Source organism: Bactrocera latifrons, unplaced genomic scaffold (assembly GCF_001853355.1).
Source record: "Bactrocera latifrons isolate USDA-ARS-PBARC rearing strain unplaced genomic scaffold, ASM185335v1 scaffold_20, whole genome shotgun sequence".
In the NCBI taxonomy this organism is placed as follows: domain Eukaryota; kingdom Metazoa; phylum Arthropoda; class Insecta; order Diptera; family Tephritidae; genus Bactrocera; species Bactrocera latifrons.
Window position 1 is genome coordinate 592036 of NW_017535519.1, and position 21562 is coordinate 613597.

The 21562-nt window shown below is 34.8% G+C and overlaps 1 protein-coding gene across 4 annotated transcripts in view; it reads right to left on the bottom strand.

The window, feature by feature from the left end:
- Positions 1–1855: 1855 nt before the first annotated feature.
- The window catches only part of LOC108968033 (ATP-binding cassette sub-family A member 3), a 44084-nt gene continuing 24377 nt past the window's right edge, over positions 1856–21562 (bottom strand). For 2 of the 4 annotated variants that reach the window (XM_018931774.1, XM_018931775.1), the window contains exons 2-16: positions 17747–18102; positions 15783–15842; positions 12081–12663; positions 11342–11485; positions 9636–11250; positions 9035–9569; positions 8634–8980; positions 8430–8555; positions 5653–5877; positions 5438–5588; positions 5179–5355; positions 4461–5120; positions 4289–4396; positions 2792–2980; positions 2133–2295 (exon numbers count right to left, since the gene is read on the bottom strand). In XM_018931774.1, the coding sequence (XP_018787319.1) occupies positions 2133–2295; positions 2792–2980; positions 4289–4396; positions 4461–5120; positions 5179–5355; positions 5438–5588; positions 5653–5877; positions 8430–8555; positions 8634–8980; positions 9035–9569; positions 9636–11250; positions 11342–11485; positions 12081–12663; positions 15783–15842; positions 17747–17976 (5313 nt within the window). In that variant the 5' untranslated portion in view covers positions 17977–18102. Of the gene's footprint in view, positions 2296–2791; positions 2981–4288; positions 4397–4460; positions 5121–5178; positions 5356–5437; positions 5589–5652; positions 5878–8429; positions 8556–8633; positions 8981–9034; positions 9570–9635; positions 11251–11341; positions 11486–12080; positions 12664–15782; positions 15843–17746; positions 18103–21562 lie in introns of those variants that run through there. The other 2 variants (XM_018931776.1, XM_018931773.1) reach the window with 2 other exon arrangements.

Here is a 21562-nt window from a genome sequence, read left to right on the forward strand (position 1 = left end):
CTATTGGGAACGGGGTCCAAATATTGCTTATGTAGGTGCTTGAACAGTTTTTATTGGTTTTAAACAATTATTGCTCATAAAGTGGGACACACTAAAGACATGATTCGTGCAAAGTTTTATCCCTTTACATTAATTGCTTCTTAATTTGTGTTCCAGTACACTGAACGAATCAAATGGGATTTGAAATTGTGCTATATGGGAAGTAGGCGTTTTTGTTCTCCGATTTCGTACATTTTCACAATGTGCTATAGGAATGTAATAAGAATTCCATATACTGAATTTTATCAAAATCGGTTGGTCGGATCCCGCGATATGGGATTTCACCGAAAAATGGGCAGTGCCGTCCAATTCTCACACCGGCTCCCATAAATCTTTTACCATCTCAGTGGCAAAATTTAATGTCTCGGGCAAATTTTGTTATTGGCTTATCGCGCCTTTAGTAGTTTTTAACAGTACCGTTACATGTAGAGTGAGGGGAATTATCTTCCAATTTCATCCGTTTTCACAATGTTGGTAGAATTTCTTATAGGATTTGTATTCCGCAAATTTGGTTGTTGTAACTTCAGTAGTTTTGGAGATATGTGCAATAAACTTCTTAGAGATCGGGGCACGCCTACTTTGTGAAAATATTTCTCCCACAGGTGCCCTTGATACTGCGATCCTCTCTACCAAATTAGAGTTTTATATTTTACTTTAGTCTAAGTTATGGCACCGTATATGTTTTCCGATAATAACGATTTGTGGACGTGACTCCGATTATGCCTACCTACGTACTTGGAATTTTTTTGTACTAAGGAATTAACATACCAAGTTTCATCGAGATATCTCAATTTTTACTTAAGTTACAGTCTGGACGGACGGACGGACAGACAGACAGACAGTCAGTCAACCGGATTTCAACTTTTCCGTCATCCTGATCATTTATATATGTATGTATGTATAACCGTACATTTATCTCGCTTAGTTTTAGGTGATACGTACAAAACTGTAATACAAGAGTATAAATCTTAATATAATTTGATATGTTTAAATTAAAAACGAGAGAATTGTATCAATGCTAAAATTAGCAAATCATAACTTTATTAGAATAAATAGCAACATCACATAGTTATTTCAATATTTGTTTTTCGTGTAAATTGTTGGGTAAAAAGTTTTCGTTAAAGAGTACCATCAATTACTGGCTTCAGGTATTTTGTAAAAACATTTTTCATAACAATAAATATTCATGTAAAATCATAGCTTTTACATTGCACAATCAAAGCTTACTGCACATTTATACAAATATCGCATATTTATTATATTATATATAGATTTTTATATTACTTTAGGTTTGCAATATTTTTATAATTTCTGTAGGTCTATCTTAAAATGAATTTATTAAGAAACTAGTGCCAAAATATTTTATAATACTTTTCCAACTAAAACTAAAAACGTGTGGATTTCGTTCGTGGATCGTTTCATTTGTAATACATTTTATTAAATTAATGTAAAAAACTAAATTTTCATTAAAATTTTTTTGAGATACTTTCTTAAAAGTTATTCTTTTAGTTTTGATTAATCGTCTTAAGCAAATCTTTAGTACAGTTTTATAAATTAAAGATAATCAAACTAGCTATTTACTTTCCGAAAGTGCTATGCACAAGTGAAATGTTAGTGGTTAAATATTTTTTGCGCGCACACACCTATATATAAGTAAAACGTAAATACATATATATATACTTAGGCTAGTAAAGCGAGTTTGCGTCAAAAAGACATATGCACCTATATAGTATTTGTGGCTTTTCGTTACATTTATGCCTAGACATATACACACATGAGTATATTTAAGCAAATATAAATATATATATTTTTTTTGGTATAATACATACATAAATATATAATTAGATGCGTTTATGTATATATATAGGCACATTGACTTTTCATTAAATGTTTAGTAATTTTAGGCGTTTTGTTGAAGCCAACACTTGCTAAACTTTTTGGCGCTTGACTGCAACTCTTTCCCTCTTAAGCATACTAAAGCTCTTCGGTTTACATTTTTGCACAGCACAAAACCTTTTCGTTTAAATACTAGGGTACTTAGTGTGTTGAAACTTAAATATTGCATACACATATACATACATATGTATGTAAATTTATACTGCAACTACGTTGTTTCTGAATTGTCCTTTCGTTAAGTCATTCAGCTCACGCTCCGATGCCTGCAGCCGGTATTCGTTTTTATGCGAATCCACTCCCGTAATGCAATTCCGCATTGATTGCCACCTTGGACACCAAGCGCAGTGCTTTTTCTTAATGCTTTTTTTCAAATTAATTAATTTTTGGGAAGAATAAATTATTACAATTTTTTTGATACAAACACACTAAATATATGCTTAGATACACACATGCAAACATATGGCATGCAAAAATTCGCATAACAGCTACATACATGCTAAAATTTATGGCATAAATTACATACAAACGTATATATATGGCAATATTTACAGGAGCGTATGTTTGAATGTGTATGTGTATGGGTACGGAAAGTTATGCACGCAACGCGTTTCAATTTGGAGTGGTTAGTATGTATATTCGTCATGCTTGGGTTTACTGGGGGATTTCTTGCTGATATGTAAGAGAGTATGTGTGTTAGAAGTTAGCCAATCATAATCTACAATTTCATTTAAATTATAATTAAATTAATTAAATTGAGTGAGTTAATGATTAGTCGACTTTAACTACGGAGTTGAGGGTTACAGACAGAAGAACTACAGAAGGTTTCAACTACGGGATTATTAAGTGTATTGCTCACTTAAGCGTGCGTGGATCTTCACGTTGATACTTCGCAAACTCCAAAAATATCTCTTCCAGCGTTGTCTGGCTAATGGAGTAGTCCTCGATGTTGAGAAAATCGCGATTCTTTTCCATTAGACCGAATATGCTAGACCACTTAATACTTGAGAGCGGAATGTAGAATGTGAGTATGCCCTGGTACTCCTCTCTGCAATGAAAAAAATATTTATAAACTAGTGCGCGTAAATTTATGCATAAAAAATGTTTATAAAATATTATTAATCGAACTGTAGCTCACAAAATTATAAAAATGAAAAACATCTCGAGGCGCAGTGAGTAGCACTTTAAAGTATAAAATTTCATATGTGTATGCGAAAACTGTCATGGTATGATTGACCAAGTTCACTGTTGTTGCATACATGATTCACTAATAAAAAATTTTGTATACAGTACTTGATTTTGATCGTTCAGTTTGTATGACAGGTATATGATGAAGTGGTCCAATTACGAAAATTTTCATTTCAGTTATTGCCGCGTGGCCATGAACAATAATTCCCGCCAAATTTGATGAAGATACCTCGTCAACTAAAAAGTTCTTCCATACGACACGATTTTTATTGTCTTATTAAAGTAAAAATTTCGGAGATACATTCTTGAGAACTTGTGTCCCACTTTTATTGCCCCTCAAAGCGTTTTTCTGTGTTTTTTGAAGTTGTTTGGCAAAATTTTTCGGGAGCTATTCAACCGAGCTTTATGAAATTTAACACAAGTCTTTGAGATATAATTCTTAAATACTTGGACGAAGTTTTTTTTTTTTGATTTCAACTATTTACCAAAAATCCAATTTTCAGTTTTTTTCCTTCGTCCAAGTTCTGTGTTAAAGTTTTAACTAAAATGTGTGTTTTTTCGATTCGTTGGGGAGTAACGATTAGACCTGTAATTGTTTCCGTTTGTCAAACTTCAGTTTGCAAAACGAGTGACTTCTGCTGTATGTATGTGGTTAAATCCGACTACTTCTTGCAAGTACATATATCTAGCAGCATCTGTTATTTTAGGGCTTATTAAAGACCCGAGTTGTATTATAGATTTCAACATATGTAGCTAAAACTGACTCGAAGATACTCAACATAATTCGCGAAAAGCTTTTACCTATAGCAACTGACCAGCAATGGCTGCTTGGTTCCATGAAACATGATTGAAGTTTTATTTAAGCAAAATTTGAAAACGTTAGTCAACAAACTTTCATTTGAAAATTATTTGATGTGACATGAAATATACGTTCGTCGTTACGGTCCGTATTTTTATGTCAAGACATATTGATTAACGGTAACAGTGATCTAACTTCTATATTGCACAAATCCGATAACCAATGAATCGCAACAAATAAGGTTTATCGTTCCAGGCTGCAATCTCGGATAAACTCAAAATGTTACAACAAACACATTATCCACCACTTTCAGCATACTTAATAAAACAATATTTAAATATCAATGCCAGTTGTTTGAAATATACATACTGTAATATTGCCTGCGGGAACATGCGCTCAACAAACTCCTTCACCGAGATAATGTCCTGTTGCATCTTCATATGGGTGGGTGAAAGATCTCCCCGACCACTTCTTGAACTACAAAAAGTAATACAAAATAGTTACATTTTCCATGAATTGGAGGCAACTATTATTTACATACCTTCTTATAGATGGTCTGAATTGTTCTGGTGCGCGTCGCACTTTGATCTTCAGGATCAAACCCTTAGAAAATTTATTCTTCAAATGCTGCGTTGAGCCAATACATTTGAACTCGCCATTCACCATGATTGCCAGTCGTGTACACAAAGCCTCACACTCCTCCATACTATGTGACGTCAGCACTATCGATTTACCTGAATCACGTATGCGGCAAACCATATTCCAAAGTTGGCGTCTAGCTGCTGGATCCATACCGGTTGTAGGTTCATCGAGATATATCACACTGGGACTACCGATTACGGCAATCGCTGTACTCAATTTGCGTTTATTACCACCGCTATAAGTCATTGTTGGTTTGTCCAAATGCTTCTTGAAACCGAATGACTTCGCCAGATCTTCAATTATACGATTTATACGCGCCCGACGTACGCCACGTAATAGGCAAAAGATGTACAACGTCTCACGGCCGGTTAGATCGTCTAGTAAAGCATCGAATTGTGGACAGTAACCAATATCTTGATAAATTTGATTCATCTCGGATTTCAGCGACATGCCCTTAATATAAGCCGAACCGTATGTGATGCGTTCATCGCCAGTCATCATTTTAAATGTCGACGTCTTGCCGGCGCCATTAACACCCAACAGCCCAAAGCACTCGTTTCTATAATTTAATAAAAAATTTTAAGATTTGCACTAAAAATATAAATATATATGCTTACTCTTGGACACATAGTGAGACCTGGTTGACCGCCARAAAGTTGCCGTAATATTTAGTGACACCATTAAGCACCAAATTTTGACTAGCCAATGTATCGGTGGACATTTTCTCTATGCGATTCTTCTCGTTGTCAACATCATCATCAAAGTAACCGTCTTCGGGCGGCGGTGGTGGTTTACTGAGGTTGAATAAATATATTTGGAAGATTTATAAAATGCCTGCACACAAATAATCGCAAAAGTAAAACTACGATTACTTACAAAGCTCTCTTTCTGATCATGTATATGAGCTCATCAATTATGCCATATTCGCGTGAAATTATAATTAGAAAGAATACCACCGTAGTGGCGGCCAGATATACAATTTCTAGCAGAATACCAGGTTCCGCGTATGCAAAATAAGGCGTTGTGGCTGAAAAAAAAAACAATTTAGCTTTATTAGTAATAAATATTTAAAAGTTAAATTGATGACTTACTACAACACTTCGGTATAAGACGGCAACGCAATTTATCGGGCAACACTTGCAACACCTCGCTATTGCAGGTATTACGTGTAGCCCAATTAACATATAAATTATTCCAGCCCATTGCAAGTGAAAAGTGTGGGAATATTCTGAAAAACCACTGCAAACCAACCGCAACATCCTTGGTATCAAATACATCATATGACATTATTACAACAACTATGAAAAGTGCAACACCTGTAAGAAAAAATGCAGAAAATTTATTAAATTTCTTCGCACAATAAAAGTAATGAAGAACCTTGATTGGGAATTATAACCGTATAATCACAATATTAATTTTTCCTATACTTTTTTTAATAGAATTTGAACAAACGGCACCGTTTCCCTGGTAATTATCTATACTTAGAGGAAACATTGCATTGATTTCTTTGTTTGAATGGAAAATCCTCCGAAACTGCCTGACGGATTTGAAAAATCTTTCACCGTAGGGAAGCTACATGATCACTGGTGAACATGTGCTATTTTATACATTTAAAAAAGTTAGGGATCCGAACTCACAAATTTGCTGATTTAAGCGGTATAATGTGAACTTTAAGTTAGAAAATCTTTCTATTATGTATATGGGGTGAAATATTTATTAGGAAATTACACTCTCTAAGCTTCAAAAATATATCTCACAGACTCTAATCCACATATTCGGTATCTGAAAACAAGTTTTGGCCATGAAGTGGAATACTTTAAGCGCACTATGTGCCCACCCCGCTGGGATAGGTTGAAACATAATATGAGATGTAGGCGTCATTATCAAGAAATAAATAAGCGATCATGTGCAGAAATAAATATAACTAATATAATTATTTTCAAATTTCCCGTTTACTTTACACTTCATATATTGTAATTATATATATTGGTCAATATGTATGTATGTCTGAGTATCTTAATGAAACTCAGAGAGAATTCTTTATTATACATACTGTATAAAACAAAAAACAACACTTTGCTTACTATCATCGACGTCTGTTGGAATTTTTATTTCAATAACTTGTTTGTCTGCTTGACGTGACAGATATTTATATGAGGTACTACCACAGGCGCAGAAAAAGAAAGATGCCGCATCCAAAGAACTACGAATCTCTATTGTATTAAATAGTTGCATAAACAAGTAAGGAAGGGCTAAGTTCGGGTGTCACCGAACATTTTATACTCTCGCATGATAAAGTGATAATCGAGATTTCAGGCGTGGTTATGAACCGATTTCACCCATATTTGGTGCATGTCATCAGGGTGTTAAGAAAATATTATATACCGAATATTATATACCATTGCAATCGGTCGAGTACTTCCTGAGATATGGCTTTTGGTCCATAAGTGGGCAACGCCACGCCCATTTTCAATTTTTAAAAAAAGCCTGGATGCAGCTTCCTTCTGACATTTCTTTCGTAAAATTTAGTGTTTCTGGCAATTTTTGTTAGTCGGTTAACGCGCTTTTAGTGATTTTCAACATAACCTTTGTATGGGAGGTGGGCGTGGTTATTATCCGATTTCTTTAATTTTTGAATTGTATATGGAAATGCCTAAAAGAAACGACTCTATACAGTTTGGTTGACATAGCTATAGTAGTTTTCGAGATATGTACTAAAAAGTTAGTAGGGGGCGGGGCCACGCCCACTTTTCCAAAAAAATTACGTCCAAATATGCCCCTCCCTAATGCGATCCTTTTTGCCAAATTTGATTTTAATATCTTTATTTATGGCTTAGTTATGACACTTTATAGGTTTTCGGTTTCCGCCATTTTATGGGCATGGCAGTGGGCCGATTTTGCCCATCTTCGAATTTAACCTTCTTAAGGAGCCAAGAAATACGTACCAAGTTTCATCATCATATCTCAATTTTTACTCAAGTTACAGCTTGCACGGACGGACGGACAGACAGACATCCGGATTTCAACTCTACTCGTCACCCTGATCACTTTGGTATATATAACCCTATATCTGACTCTTTTAGTTTTAGGACTTACAAACAACCGTTATGTGAACAAAACTATAATACTCTCTTTAGCAACTTTGTTGCGAGAGTATAAACAAAAAAACAGAAATTAAAGCGGCACAGACAATTTTTTATGTATTACTTGCTGGAGTTATTAGATCTTATTTTTTTTTTTTTTTTTTTTTTTTTTTTTGATAGGTTGTAGGGTATAGGGTTTTTCAATAGGGATATGGACAGCAAACGACGCTATATTTTTTGCCGCTATTTTCACATTTCTTCTCTAGTTTGCCATTTCATCACGGAAAGATATACGATCGGAGTCAGCGGCCTTAACTTTAAGAGCGGGGTTTTCAATACTAGCGCTACAAAAGATTTTTTAAATAAAGCAAAAATGGTTTGGAATATCAAAGTAGATTTGTACGTATTCCAAGAGTCACCATTACATCCCAAACAAATTACGGTTTGGTGCGAATTGTTTCTTCATTTATTGATTGGTATGATTGTGAAAATTTATTATAGAAAGTATAAAGACAACATTTTTCAGAAAAGTCCTTGTGATAATTAGATTATACGAATTCAAAAAAATCATTTTAGGATTGAAATAATATTTGACTGTCACATTTATGAGAGAAAACATACGATAACTGATAACATATTATCTGGATCATCTAATATAAATCATGTCCAAATAATACAGCTCTAATCACTTTCTGACGTTAAGTGTTCAGCAAAGCTTGGTAAAGCGGGTGTACTAACTGCTTTAATTTTAATATAGAAATTTTTAATATTATAAGCACACATACCTGCAAATATATTAATGGTTGAAGCGCGAGAAAATCCGGTAGCTGGCTCACTGAATAAGAATGAAAGCAAATAGGTAAAAGGTAGAACGGAGAACCCGAACATTATTAGCAGGAAGTAATAGCGAACTGGAAAGAAAAATTCAAAAATATATCCGTTCTTCGCTTGTATATTAAATCTCTATAAAGTGTTTATATATGCCTTACTTAGATCGGAGAAGTATGCAAAGCCCTCCTCTTGGAAACAAGCCAACGTTATAACCACTATTAAGGCAGTTAGAGCAAAAGTGGTCATGTCCCAGAGCATCTGTGACAGCCAGAAAGTCCACACACGCACGCCACCAACAAATTGCAAAAGTTTCGAACGCGTCTCACGCTCCTTAATCAGGAAAAGTATATAGAAAGCGCTTACAAAGCACATGCAGAAGCCAACATTGGTAGCCAACTGAGTGCCCACATTTGTGCCAGCGTTCAATTGCGCCAATTTAGTTTCGAACGAAAATGGCAATGGTGCATTGTAAACGGTTATTGATGCTTCTGGTCCAATAAGAACCCTAAATTCGAAAACCGTCTTAATATTTTGTCAGTACATAACCTCAAAAACTTACTTTGCCATAGCGTTGTGCACGAGATTCACAGTCAACGGCGCCGTGTGTAACGGTTGGTTGTTCAACCAAGCAGTAATTTTGCTATCATTCACCGTCGCGGCTGCCACATAGCGCGAATTAATACGCACCTGTTCGGTTTCGCCCAAATCCAAAATATATTTTGTGAAATTACTTTCGCCTGTAAGTTGTAGCTGGTGGTTGCCACCATAAGAGTTAACAATGGTTTTATACTCAGCGGCAATACGCTGCTCCAGTGAACCCGGTGCAATGTTACTGGTCGTCTCGAGTACCGTAAATGTTCTTGGATATTGTGCCAAACTAATCTTTATAGCAGGCAGTTGGCGAAATGTACTAGAGTTGCGCGAGATCAAGATGGTAATGATCACAAAAAATACGGCTAGTAAATTTTGTAAGAGGAACAAAAACTTTTTACGAAAAGTGTAAAGAAATTTCTTAAGCAGCATTGCGTGCCATTGATTGAGATAAAGATCTGTGCCTTTTAGTAAGCGCGTGTTCTCCGAAAACATGCTATCGGCTAAGAAAAAATTAATAAAATAAATATTGGTTTTAGATAAAAGTAAATATGAAAATGTGAACTTACAGTTCGTAGATTCGATATCATCGTCATTGAAACCGGAGCCGCCATTCATGATGGCTATTTGTTCTTTCTTTGTGCCATTGCCGGAATTTTCTGCGCCCACTTTCATGAACACCTCCTCCATTGAGGTAATACCGACACCGTAACCGCCGAGCATTAAGTCACCTGACTTTGTTTCCAATTCGCTAAACATTTCTTCAAATTTCGTCGAGTAGTTATCCGGTAGCTGGTAAGATAACTCAGCGCCAATATCAGCTTCTGGTCTTATACCAGGTATATATTGATTTAGTAACGCTGTTACTTCGTTCGCATCACAACCCTCGCGTTTAACGCAAATTAGCCTATAGCCAGAGCCATATTTCTTCTTCAAGAAGAACGATGTGCCATGACACTTGAGCTCTCCATCAGACATTATCGCAATGCGATCGCCCAGTACATCAGCCTCATCCATAAAGTGTGTGGTTAGTAGTAATGTGCGCCCGACTTTCTCCGCCTGCAATAGATCCCATAATTGACGTCTGGCTGCGGGGTCCATACCCGAACTTGGTTCATCGCACAGCACCACTTTTGTGCCCCCACATAGCGCACAACAAACCGATAACTTACGCTTCATGCCACCAGACAGTTTCGAAGACGCCACATTCGCTTTATCCTCCAACTCGATCATGCGCAGGTACTTATCTATCTCTTCCTGAATTTCGTCGCCACGCAGACCTTTCAATCGGCTAAAGAACACTATGTGATTCGCCACACTCAAATCATCGAACAGCACATTATGCTGTGGACAAATGCCCAGTGACATGCGCGCGGCCTCAATGTTGGTGCGTATATCGCTGCCATTGATTATCGCCGTGCCAGCCGTTGGTGGGAACATACCGGTCAGCATAGAAATTGTCGTTGTTTTACCAGCACCGTTATGCCCTAACAGTACTGTTATCTCATCTTCATACATATTCACCGACAAGCCTTTGACGGCGTATTTGTCGCCGAAACGTTTTTTCAGATTTTTCACTTGTAAGCCCACATGTTTGCCAGCTGGTTCGGCCTCAAAGGCATCTGGATTTTTAAACTCCATCGAACCATTCGACATATCCTCAATACCAACATATTCCTTTTGACCGCACCAATAGCTGACGGTGAACGGAAAGTTCCACTTCTTAGGTACACCAAAGTCGCCAGGCATTATTTGCTCCACATACAAACAAATAAGCATATAGATAACGGAGGAGAGCAACATCATCAACATGATTGCGCCGACAGTAATATTAGAGTCCACAGAAACGGTTTTAAACAAATTGCCCCATTGCAAACCCTCGCCATTGCCTTCGAAGCCAAGTATTTCTTTGAAACCGAAACCCATGGCGGTATTAGAGATCAAACACCAGCCCAATTTCGAGCCCAGCGACATTGTTTCATAAGTTTTTACCGTAAACGACAAAGGCAAATAGGTAACAAACCAAACTAAGCCAGTAACGGCGGCTGCTGTGCTGGCGCTTGAGAAAAAGGTCGCCATCATGAAGCAAAAACAAATACTGGCTATGGTGTAGATAAGTAGGAACACTAACAGTATGGACCAGTGGCTAAACGTGAGCACAGAAACTCCTTCGAACCATTTAATCTAAAAGGATCAATAAGACATAAGTACATATGCTAGTATCACTCTTAAAAGCTCTTAACTATATCACGTTATTTAATTTTATCAAATTCACCTTAATTAAAACCACGATTAGCACGGAGGATATGCCCAACATCAAAAACGACTTTATGAACCAAGCTGTCCAGTGTAGCCAGTTGTCCAGACCCATAATTTTCATCACTTCTTTCAACTGTCGCTCCTTTTCAACGGTAATGTTCTGCAAAATTTAAGTAAATTAGGTCTCTGCTTGGATTCTTCGAAACTTAATTTCTACCCTTATCGCGTACCTACGAAGTTCAAGTGATTATGGACCGACTTGGACCTTTCATGCTCCTGACCTATAGTAAATCTAAACTTCGTGGTCAAAGTGGTACGGATATAAAGGAAATAAAAATAATAGGAAAGAAATTGGAAAACCATAGATGAGGTTTTTTGGGTAGATGGGTGGTAGAAAAAAACGTACGGCATATGATTTACTATTAGGCGACGACAACAGATAAATAACCTCTCTAGGGAAAAAGTTAAACTATTGGTAACAATTTGTTGGTGCCAGACAGAAGATTGACGTTACTGAGACTTTGAGAAAACGCGACGCGATTTTTTTTTTGCTCTAACCTCCCTCTTAAATTCCCAAATGAGTTGGGTCTGGATAAATAAACCATCAGTGGCTATGTATCGTAACATAGAAATGCTTTATACTCAAGCTAATATTAACTATTTGACTTTCAAAGTAAATTTGATGGTGGAAATTTCTAGTGCTCCTACTTAAGCATATTGACTGAATCACAATGTAAATATAATATAATATTTACCTTCGTTATTGACGTGCACGGATAAATGAAGCTCAAAACAACAATCAAAGACAATATCGTCTCCAAAGCCTGGATTAATGGATCACTAATATAATCTGGATAGGGATAACGTTGCATTTCAATATAGGGCAAAGTCTCCTTATTGCCAGCCAACTTCAGGTAGGCCATTGATAGTGCTTGTTGTACCGGCAGAAACCCTTCTCTTAGATAACCCACTGGCAGACCGCCATCGTTATCCTCTGAATTTCTTGGACCCGCCATATCAATAAGCGGAAATAACTTCGAAGTCAACCAAGTCCAACCCAAGGTGCGCGTCGCTGTACGTAATTCACTTGGGAAACGTAGAGAAAACTGAAAGTTACGCGGATAATCGGTGATGTTCCGTAGAGAGTCGTCAAACTGAACGCCGGCCAAATAGTTGTTTGTGGTAAATGAAGTTTCCAAAGCACTCGCATTCGGATACACTACATAACCTTCTAGATTCAAACTTTCTGCTGCCTCTGTAATTATAGCCTCCAAAAATGTGTTATTGGGCGAGAAGGCCAGTTTGTAAGTGATCGTATTAACTCTCCCAAATGCATCACTGTGATATTAACGTTGCGTTTGTAGTTTTCATTACATGAAAAAAATGTAAATCGACTTAGTTAGTTCCTTAGAATAAAAAACGTATAATATGTACATAAAGATATAAATTTTGGGTGCAAGCGGGAAAGTATTAACAAACATAATCAGGGTACGAGTGCTTGCAAATCGGCAGCCACAAGGATAAAATATAATATATTTAAATAACTCAGAAGTGAACAGATTAATGGGGGGATTCTCTTGCTCCTGCAAAACCCTGGCACGGTGCACGAATTGTAGATATTTCCTCTTGGTACACCGGCACAACAACAAACACTCGCAGAATATTATTTGCAATGGCTCTAAAATATGTCAGACCAAAACCCATGTTTATTCTCGTGCAACGACACGTAAAAAAATAATTGCAACCCTGTGCTAGCTGTCATTTTACTTAAATACATATTTTGACGTTAAATTGTTGAGGAATGTAAATTTTTAATAGATTTTATAATTTCTATTTAAATTATAAAGATTGTTACATTTTTTTTGTAAAGAATGAATGCAAAAGGTGCGCCAATTCACAATAGCCATGCACAATAGTCATTTTCAATAAATTGACCGAATCAGCCGTTCATATATCACTAGATTCTGCAATGGGTGCTCTCGTACCCATTTTTTGCAATCTGCAATCTTGCAAGAGCAAGATAATCCCCCTAATAACTTTCGCGGTACTGTTTAGACCTTGTGCATAAATGAAAATTTATGAGTACGGACTAGTTCCGATGAAGTTACGCGCGTAGCCACTAGATGAAAATTTTAATTAATAAATAAATGGTTTATTATTTAGGCATATATGGTGAGAGTCCAAAATTTGGTTTATGTTTTTAGTATGAAAATTTTTTTACATCTACTTGAGTAAGTAATATTCATTCACTACGATTTGGCGCCCTCAAGCTATTTGTGTGATATATAAGCTATAGAGGGGCTGAAGAAATAATTGGTCCGATTTTACCCATTTTTGACACAAGATCATATTGTCATCATAAGAATATTCTTCCCACATTACTAGACCTCACAAATTGACCGATGTGTTCGTTAAAAAGTCAGACATATGCACTGGTACCATATACTCGTATTTGGTGTGGGTCATTGAAAAATTATAGTCTGATTTCTATGTTTTGGACGTAATATGAAATACCGTAAAGGCAATATTTGTGTCAAAGCTTAAAGGGGGTTAGTAGCCAAGACTATTACTCCGCTATTGATGGGTTATGACTCAGTTTCCGGACAGTAAATCAATATCAGGCAACAAGGCAAAGCTTTTCTAGAGGGATATCTGTCAAAGTAAATACATATTCTTGCTATTTATATCATTTAAGTTTGATAAAAAAAAAACTATTCAAATACTTACATTCATTGCAACAATGAGTTAAAATCTTAGAAATCCTTACAAACATTTTCATACGTATTTACCTCTAATAATTTAAATCCGGTTTAAAGAATATCTTAAACACGAGAATTGATAAATTTGAAGAACGAAAAATCATAACAAATCTCCCAGAAAAGTTAACGTTTAGAGTCCCTTTAACTACTTAAGCACTGAAAATACGTATTATAGGCGCTCCGAAGATCTCTTGGTTAAAAGAAAAATGCAAGGAAAATCGCCTTTGACGGTTGAAAGCGATCCTATTTTGTTTTTATTTCTTCAAAATATTATTCTCGTTCTTAGATGTTTTGGAAGCACTTTGATTAGCCCCTTTGTGTAGTAATAACCAGTATACAAGTATTTATTAAGTCGACAGCGATGTGAAAGGAGTAAAGTAATATGAATGAAAAATATTAGGTATCAAATCAGGATTTTATTTGACCTATATATACAGTACAAAAGCTAATCTGGGGGCTGAGAAATTCCAAGTCAGGGTGATGGTACTAGAACAATGTAGTAAAACCCTCAAAGGGTTTGGCATTCGTATGTGTCAGTTTTTTTATGACCTTATTTAAAACGCCAAACCCTTTGTGTTTTACTATAATAACCTAGTACCATCACCCTGACTTGGAATTTCTCACCCCCAGACAATAATCCCAAAAATGTTCCACAGTGTTATTTAGCTCACTTTATTTGTAAAAAAAAACCTTACTTCTGTTAAACTTAGATTCTTGCAAACAAATAACCAAATATGTTATTAATAATTTAATAAATATTTAATAATTATTATAACTTCTTAGAAATRAATCATATCGGCCATTGTCGAATTAATATGAGATTCTTCAATCAAAGGTGGATTTAAATTTAGAAGCCTGATATCATAGCCAATGTAAGGCGTTACATGGGTTTCACGGCTTCAATTATTATTTTCTAATTTTAAAACATCTATAGATTACTTTGTTAAATTATCAACCTGAAATGGCTTCGAAGCTGATGAGCCTTTTTCAAAGCCGAATGCCAAAAAATCTCGCGAACTATTCAACCGATCCTAAAGAAATTTAACACAGGTCTTCGAGTTATAATTTACAAGATATCGATTTTGTTCTACAATTAAATTTATGTAAACAAAATAAAACGTCGAAAACATTTCAACAAAATTTGCATTTTTTGGTCTGCCAAAAGTGCAATTTCAATTTTTTTTTTTGTCATTCCTTCGTCCAATACCTAGCTTACAGTTCTAGTTTATGGATACTTTCGATTTTTCTGCTGTTAACGCGAAGCCACCACCGAGTGACAGCTGGAAATGACGTCGTAATTTGAATATTCTCCCTTGAAAATTCCACAAAATCTTTTTAAAATTTGTATCTTTGGAATAATAAAAAGCTTGAGTAATATTTTTATTTTTTTATTTGAAAACAAACAATTGAAAATAGGCCATGTTTTACTCTACTAAACCCATGTAACCCTTTAAAAAATATGAATATAAGAATTAGTATTGTCCATTGATAATATTATGATTGAAACGTAAAGCTAATACGTTATAATATATAAAATTATTAAGAAACACAAAGACATCTTCATAAATAATACTGTTAAAAGTGAATTTAAGCTAAAAATTCATTCAAAGCGCAATTATGTGTGGTTAAAGGTGCATTTTTGCCAATTGGATGTGGTAATCGGTTAATTATTTTTATTTTATTTATTTCATCATTTACCTGTCTCCTTTGAATAAACCCATAAGTTTCTTCACTCTTCGAGCGTTTGCTAATTCCTCTCTGTTAGAAATATAAAATAAAGAAAAATCAAATATATACCGGACATATTTAGCATGGTTGTTAATAAGCTTCAATTAAACAAATCAAATCAAATTTCTCTGGAAAAACTGCGACATCTTCATAACAATACAAGAAGACTCATTCTTTCATAAAAAAAAATGTACAATGGTGACAAAAACTACTTTCTTTATTGACGATGAAATGTGAACATTGAACTTTAAATATTATTTATATAAAATACAGCACACTATCGCTTCGTAGGAGCCAACTGTGCTTTATTTCCTGATATTACTCACCTCCTGTGGCCCAAGACGCCTACATAGAATTTTACACTTGGTTTCATAGCTATAAAAATAAAATTTTTTCTAACGGTATTTTTCGTACCATTGTAGATAGTATGCGGAATGCAGTGAAAACGGTGGTCATTGCTATAAAGGCAGCCCTTCCATCTCCGAAAAATTTATCTTTTAACTCAATGATTTATTGTATTTCCAATGTTATTGATAAGCGTTAATATTCCATTTAAAATTGAATTGCTGTAATGAGCAAGCATTTTTGGGTGTAATAAAACCYATGTATCCAAAATAGCTGTTTTCAGCTCAGAAATCGTATTAAATTGGGATGTCTTCTATCAGAAGAGCCTGCTGGTCATTCCAAAAGATCTATATTTTAACGTTGAAGCCACGTTTCGTTGAAATCTCTACCGCATCTCAAAAAGCCGTCTGAACCATCAAGATTGAACTTTTACTCAACGAAAAAAATCACCTAGAACCAATAGTACAGTTTTTTATAGGCGCATTGTCTACTTTGCCGCAAACGTATTATTCAAAATTTTATTTTTCTTCATCTTAACTGATATCGTGTTATTTCGGCTAAAACTGAGACGAGAGATTTTACTGTGTGGTTTCAAGAGAGGCACTTTTTACATTTGCTCATGTCCACCGCATGACAAATTGTTAAAACAGATCCAGAAATTTGGTTCTCTCTTTTCACTTTCCGTATTGACGTCATTTTATTTGATAACTGTCAGCAAATTTCTCTTTCCTGTCGCGTGTTAATAATTTTTTCGACCAGAGTAAGTTCTCTGGCCATAATTTTCTTTATTATTCACACTATTACCGAATTTCCCAAATTCCAAACAATTTCGCTATTGATCAAATCTCACCATTCAAAGCATCTATATGCTTTTGCGCGGCATTCTCCGATTAGTTAACACAATTTAATATAGTTAATTTATAACTCTAAATGACACTGAACGGTACGAGTGTCTTTATAGCAATGAAACACCGTTTTCAGAGCCTTCCGCTTACTACTTAAAATGTATGAAAAGTACCGCTAAAAAAATTCATAGAATTGTTGGAGTTTTAAAATCCCCAATTACCATAATTCGTTTTTGGACTGGGAACACATTGTTTCTGTATTTCACCAAAATATAATGTCTTTATATCAATGAAACAAAGTGTATGTTGCAGCCTAGCGAGCGGGTCGTCGATCACCACGCGATTTTTTCTAATACGTATAATTTTTAATTCGTGATATAATATATTTTGAATGGAATTTCCGAAACAAATAATTCAAAAAGTTATATAATGTTATTGAATAGGCGACATTTTAATTTATTTTATTCGTTTCGTGAAAATAAGTATAAACCTCTCGTTATTATTAAAAGATAAATACAAAGACTTGGCTTAATGAAAAGAAGCTTTAACTTTAATCAAAAAAATAACTATGCCTTATTTTTTGTATAATTCGTGTTGACCGGTTGACCTTTTACGTGGACTAATTATTTTTTATGGAGGCGTAATAGTAATTTTCTAGTCACCATTGTACCTATTATAATTTTCGTACACAAAGTAATATTATTATTTTTTTTTAACGTGTAAACAAAAACATTCGCTACTCACTTGAAAAGGTCTAAATTAGAAATATTTAACGGCGGATAGGTGGTCACACCCATTGTATCCACCTCCACCAGCACTCGCACCAGCACCAGCAGCAGCGAAAAAACGGCTGGTAAGACCAGTTCTATGCTTAGTTCTAATTTGTGATTCCATTGTAGTGTCCAGTTTTTCCATAATAACAATTTAAACTTCTCCCAATTGGTAACCTTCGCGTTACTGCTGGACGCATCCATTGCATACAGCAACTTTTTTTTAATCTCTATTTAATATAGGATTGTGGTATGAACCGAGGCAGTAAATGCAGTGCGGTGTAATGTTTCAGTTGAGTATTTAGAAATGTTGATCCTTAATCGTCAAAACTGGAAAAAAGTTAAAAAAAAAATTATGAAACTCGTCAACATTGGCTGACTATATATATACGTAAATTGCAATTCTGAATTGCTTAAAAAAATGCAGCATATACAAAAGTCTACTTATGCTCTTTGTATGCATACAATATTTGTGGCACATATTTTCTTGAAACCTTTTAAGTTTTAAGGTTATTGTCTCTAGCGGAAAAACGGCAAAAAGTGGTCGACTTGGTGGTACATATTTGTTTATTTATTTACTAGTATAAATATAAAAAACATAAGTTGAAGTTTGTTTGGAAATACAAAAAGACATTTTCGACTAGCCACCATTTTGCTAATGTCAACCAGTTTGTTTACAGCAACTGCTTAAGTCGATACACCTTAACAGAGCGTTGCGATTCTTACAATGGATAAAAATATCTAACAAAGAATTTGTCTAAAATTTTGTTTGTATAACCAAATTTCGTGTGCGGAATCAGTGCGAAGCCTTCTTTGATGGTTGAGAGATCGTTGAAAACATGCCTCGGTCTGGATGACCTTCGAACTCTTCAACTGATGAATAATATATTTATTTGAAAACTGAAGAATGTGGTGCTTGTCAATTGTCAGGCAAATGTTAGAGAGATGGCAAAAGAGTACAGCAAGACCGTTCTAATGATTTTGGTGGATATCTTGGGTATGAAACGCGTTTTTGCTTGACTCGGATAAAACTGATTTTTTTTTTCAAACATAGTACAGGTCTGAGCAGGTCTCTGTGGACATGATTGATCGTGCTAGTTGCGATCCCACAATAACTGTCGATGCGACAAGGGTTTATGAGTTTGACATGCAAACAAGTCAACAATCATCGCAATGGAACCCGTTTTTAGTCGATCGAAGAGATAAAGAAGGTTCGCAGATAGAGCTACGTTGAAGGTAACAAAATAAATATGTATTTATAAATAAATATTTTACGTTTAATTCCGGGTACTTTCTTGAAACAATGTATTCATTCCAAATAGTAAACCTCTCAAATCTTTTCAATAAATTCTCTTAGAATCTTAACTTTACTTTATGCGTCTTTTACAATTTGTTGTATTCTACGACAGTTGTAGTCAAACCAAAGAAAATAGTTGTTATTTCAATCAAAGTCTAACTTGACAATAAAATTTCTTTAAAGCCTTAATTTGTTTTTTTTAAATGGTACGTGATTTGCTTTTGATTTCACGACCAAGTTTGTGCTACACACAGTTGTAATAGCCTCCTCTTTGTTTCATTTTTTTGTGTCAATGATTTCTTTTCTTCCAATTTAGTTATTATTTAAGACAAAAAAGTGTAGTTTATACTAATAAATGCTAATTAAGCTTCAATTCAATTTGGAGCTATTGTTTTTTTTTTCGCTTTCAATATTGAATAAACATCATCAGCATATAGATCTTTAAGAAATTTTAAAAGTATATACATACAACAATATTTTGGCGGTTCCTCATCTTATATTGATAATGGATCGCTACCTCCAATGCTCTTAAAAGTTTCAACGCGCAGACACGATTTTCAAAATATGATTAGCCCACTCTTTCCAAACAGCTGACTTGTAGTAAATTTGGGTAAAATACCTTCAGCGGCTTCCCTGCTTTTACGGTTTATGAAGCTGCTTCAGTGACATATAATAGAACTTTTGACTTTTCAAAATCGGAATCATTGACACGATTGAAAGTGGTTTTTCAATCAAGGTGAAATAAAGTTTTTTAGGCAAAATATGCTAATATATTCTATTGAATATTATTAAATTTGTTTAAGTCATAAAGACGTATGCTTATAAGTCTGAAAACATTTAAGCAAAATATATATAATGATTCAAATTTAATTTATCTGTCATGTACCACTTTGACTCTTTCAACAATGTCTAATCAATATAAGTGCTGAAATAATATTTACCGCACTTTCTAACCTTTTCAAGGCAATCGATAATTCATACCGCTTGCATTGTAAATCGCTCACGCCTTGACTTGGTGGGCAGACAGACTCACCTTGTCCTTCTTTGGTACACTTTCATTGAAAGAAGACTCCTCTGATTACGAAATGTGCAGACACGTTTGCATAACATTAAATATTCATCTTTATTCAATGAGAAATTTAGCCATAGCCACACAACAACCAAAATTAAGAGAGCGAAAAAAGTCAGTAAATTTGTTTACAAAAAGCTGAGCAATTTGTTTTGGAGGATTTAAAGATAGGTCCTTAGTAAAACTTTATCCTTTGGGACTGTCAAAGTAAAATTGTAAAGCACAGCTTCATTAAAAAATGTTTTTTGAGTGGAAAATTATAGCCTAATATTTTTAAGGTTAACAGTTTCATTGTGAAGCTCACTATTACGTGTAATGTTATGTAATGTAATGTCTTAGCACACATGTGCAAGCAGTTACTTTGTCAATCGCTTCACGTGTCCGAAAAAGCAGTAACGACCTACTTACTACATACGTGAGTAAAAAAATTTTAATTTGTTTATTGGGACTCTAAGTCTTAACTTTACTTACTTAAAATTTATACAGAAAAATTTTTAATTACGATTGTCCCAAATACCAATTATTATTGTTCTTCATTCATATTATAGCCACAACTAAACTACATATAAACACATAATTACACTATTTAGTGAGCTCCAATTTCATTATCGACAAATGTATGTACATATGTAAATTAACAAAAAAAAAACTGTGTTAAACTATTGCCAAGTTCTTTGACTTCAGAATGCGATCAGTGCGATATTTTATCTCTATTCTGTTAACGCCTGTGATATGGCGATAAGTGAGCGGAAAGAATACAAAGGTGTGCACATAATTGTGGGCTAACTTCAGTTATGTTAAGCATAACGCAATTTCGGGATTATGAACCTTTTCGATAAATAATATAAGTTTAGCGTAGGTTCAAAATTGGGAAACTATTCAGTCGGTTCTTTATTTTGGCTCGTTAAATTTACTTTCGTCTTTATAAATATTTTTCGCATTTCAGCTTTGAACTTTGTAAATCAGTTGACATGTACGTTACGTTACGTTGATTTGAAGTTAAGCATCACTAATAAAATACGCCGCTGAGGACTCAACTCTTACGATCCCACAGTTTTTTTGAAAATTTTCAAAATTTATAATACGCCCAGTTTGAGAACAAAGGGACAAGATACCGTGTTAATGAAGAAACAGTTCGTCGGGATTGTAGTGACTAACGCAAAATGACTTATCCTTGCGCTTAAAATGTGACTGCAACTTTGAACTTGATTACAGTTTATTTATGACTAATAACTATAATCGAACCCTTGGCAAACGTTCATTCAGGTGCAAGTTCACAGATAATGACCATTTCACTCAACACATTTGTATGTGCATACATAGATACATACTATATATGCATATGTATACGGGGACATGTAAATAAAGAGATATTTCTACGGGGAAATAGATACCACATTAGGGCCAGTGTTGCATTTAAAGAA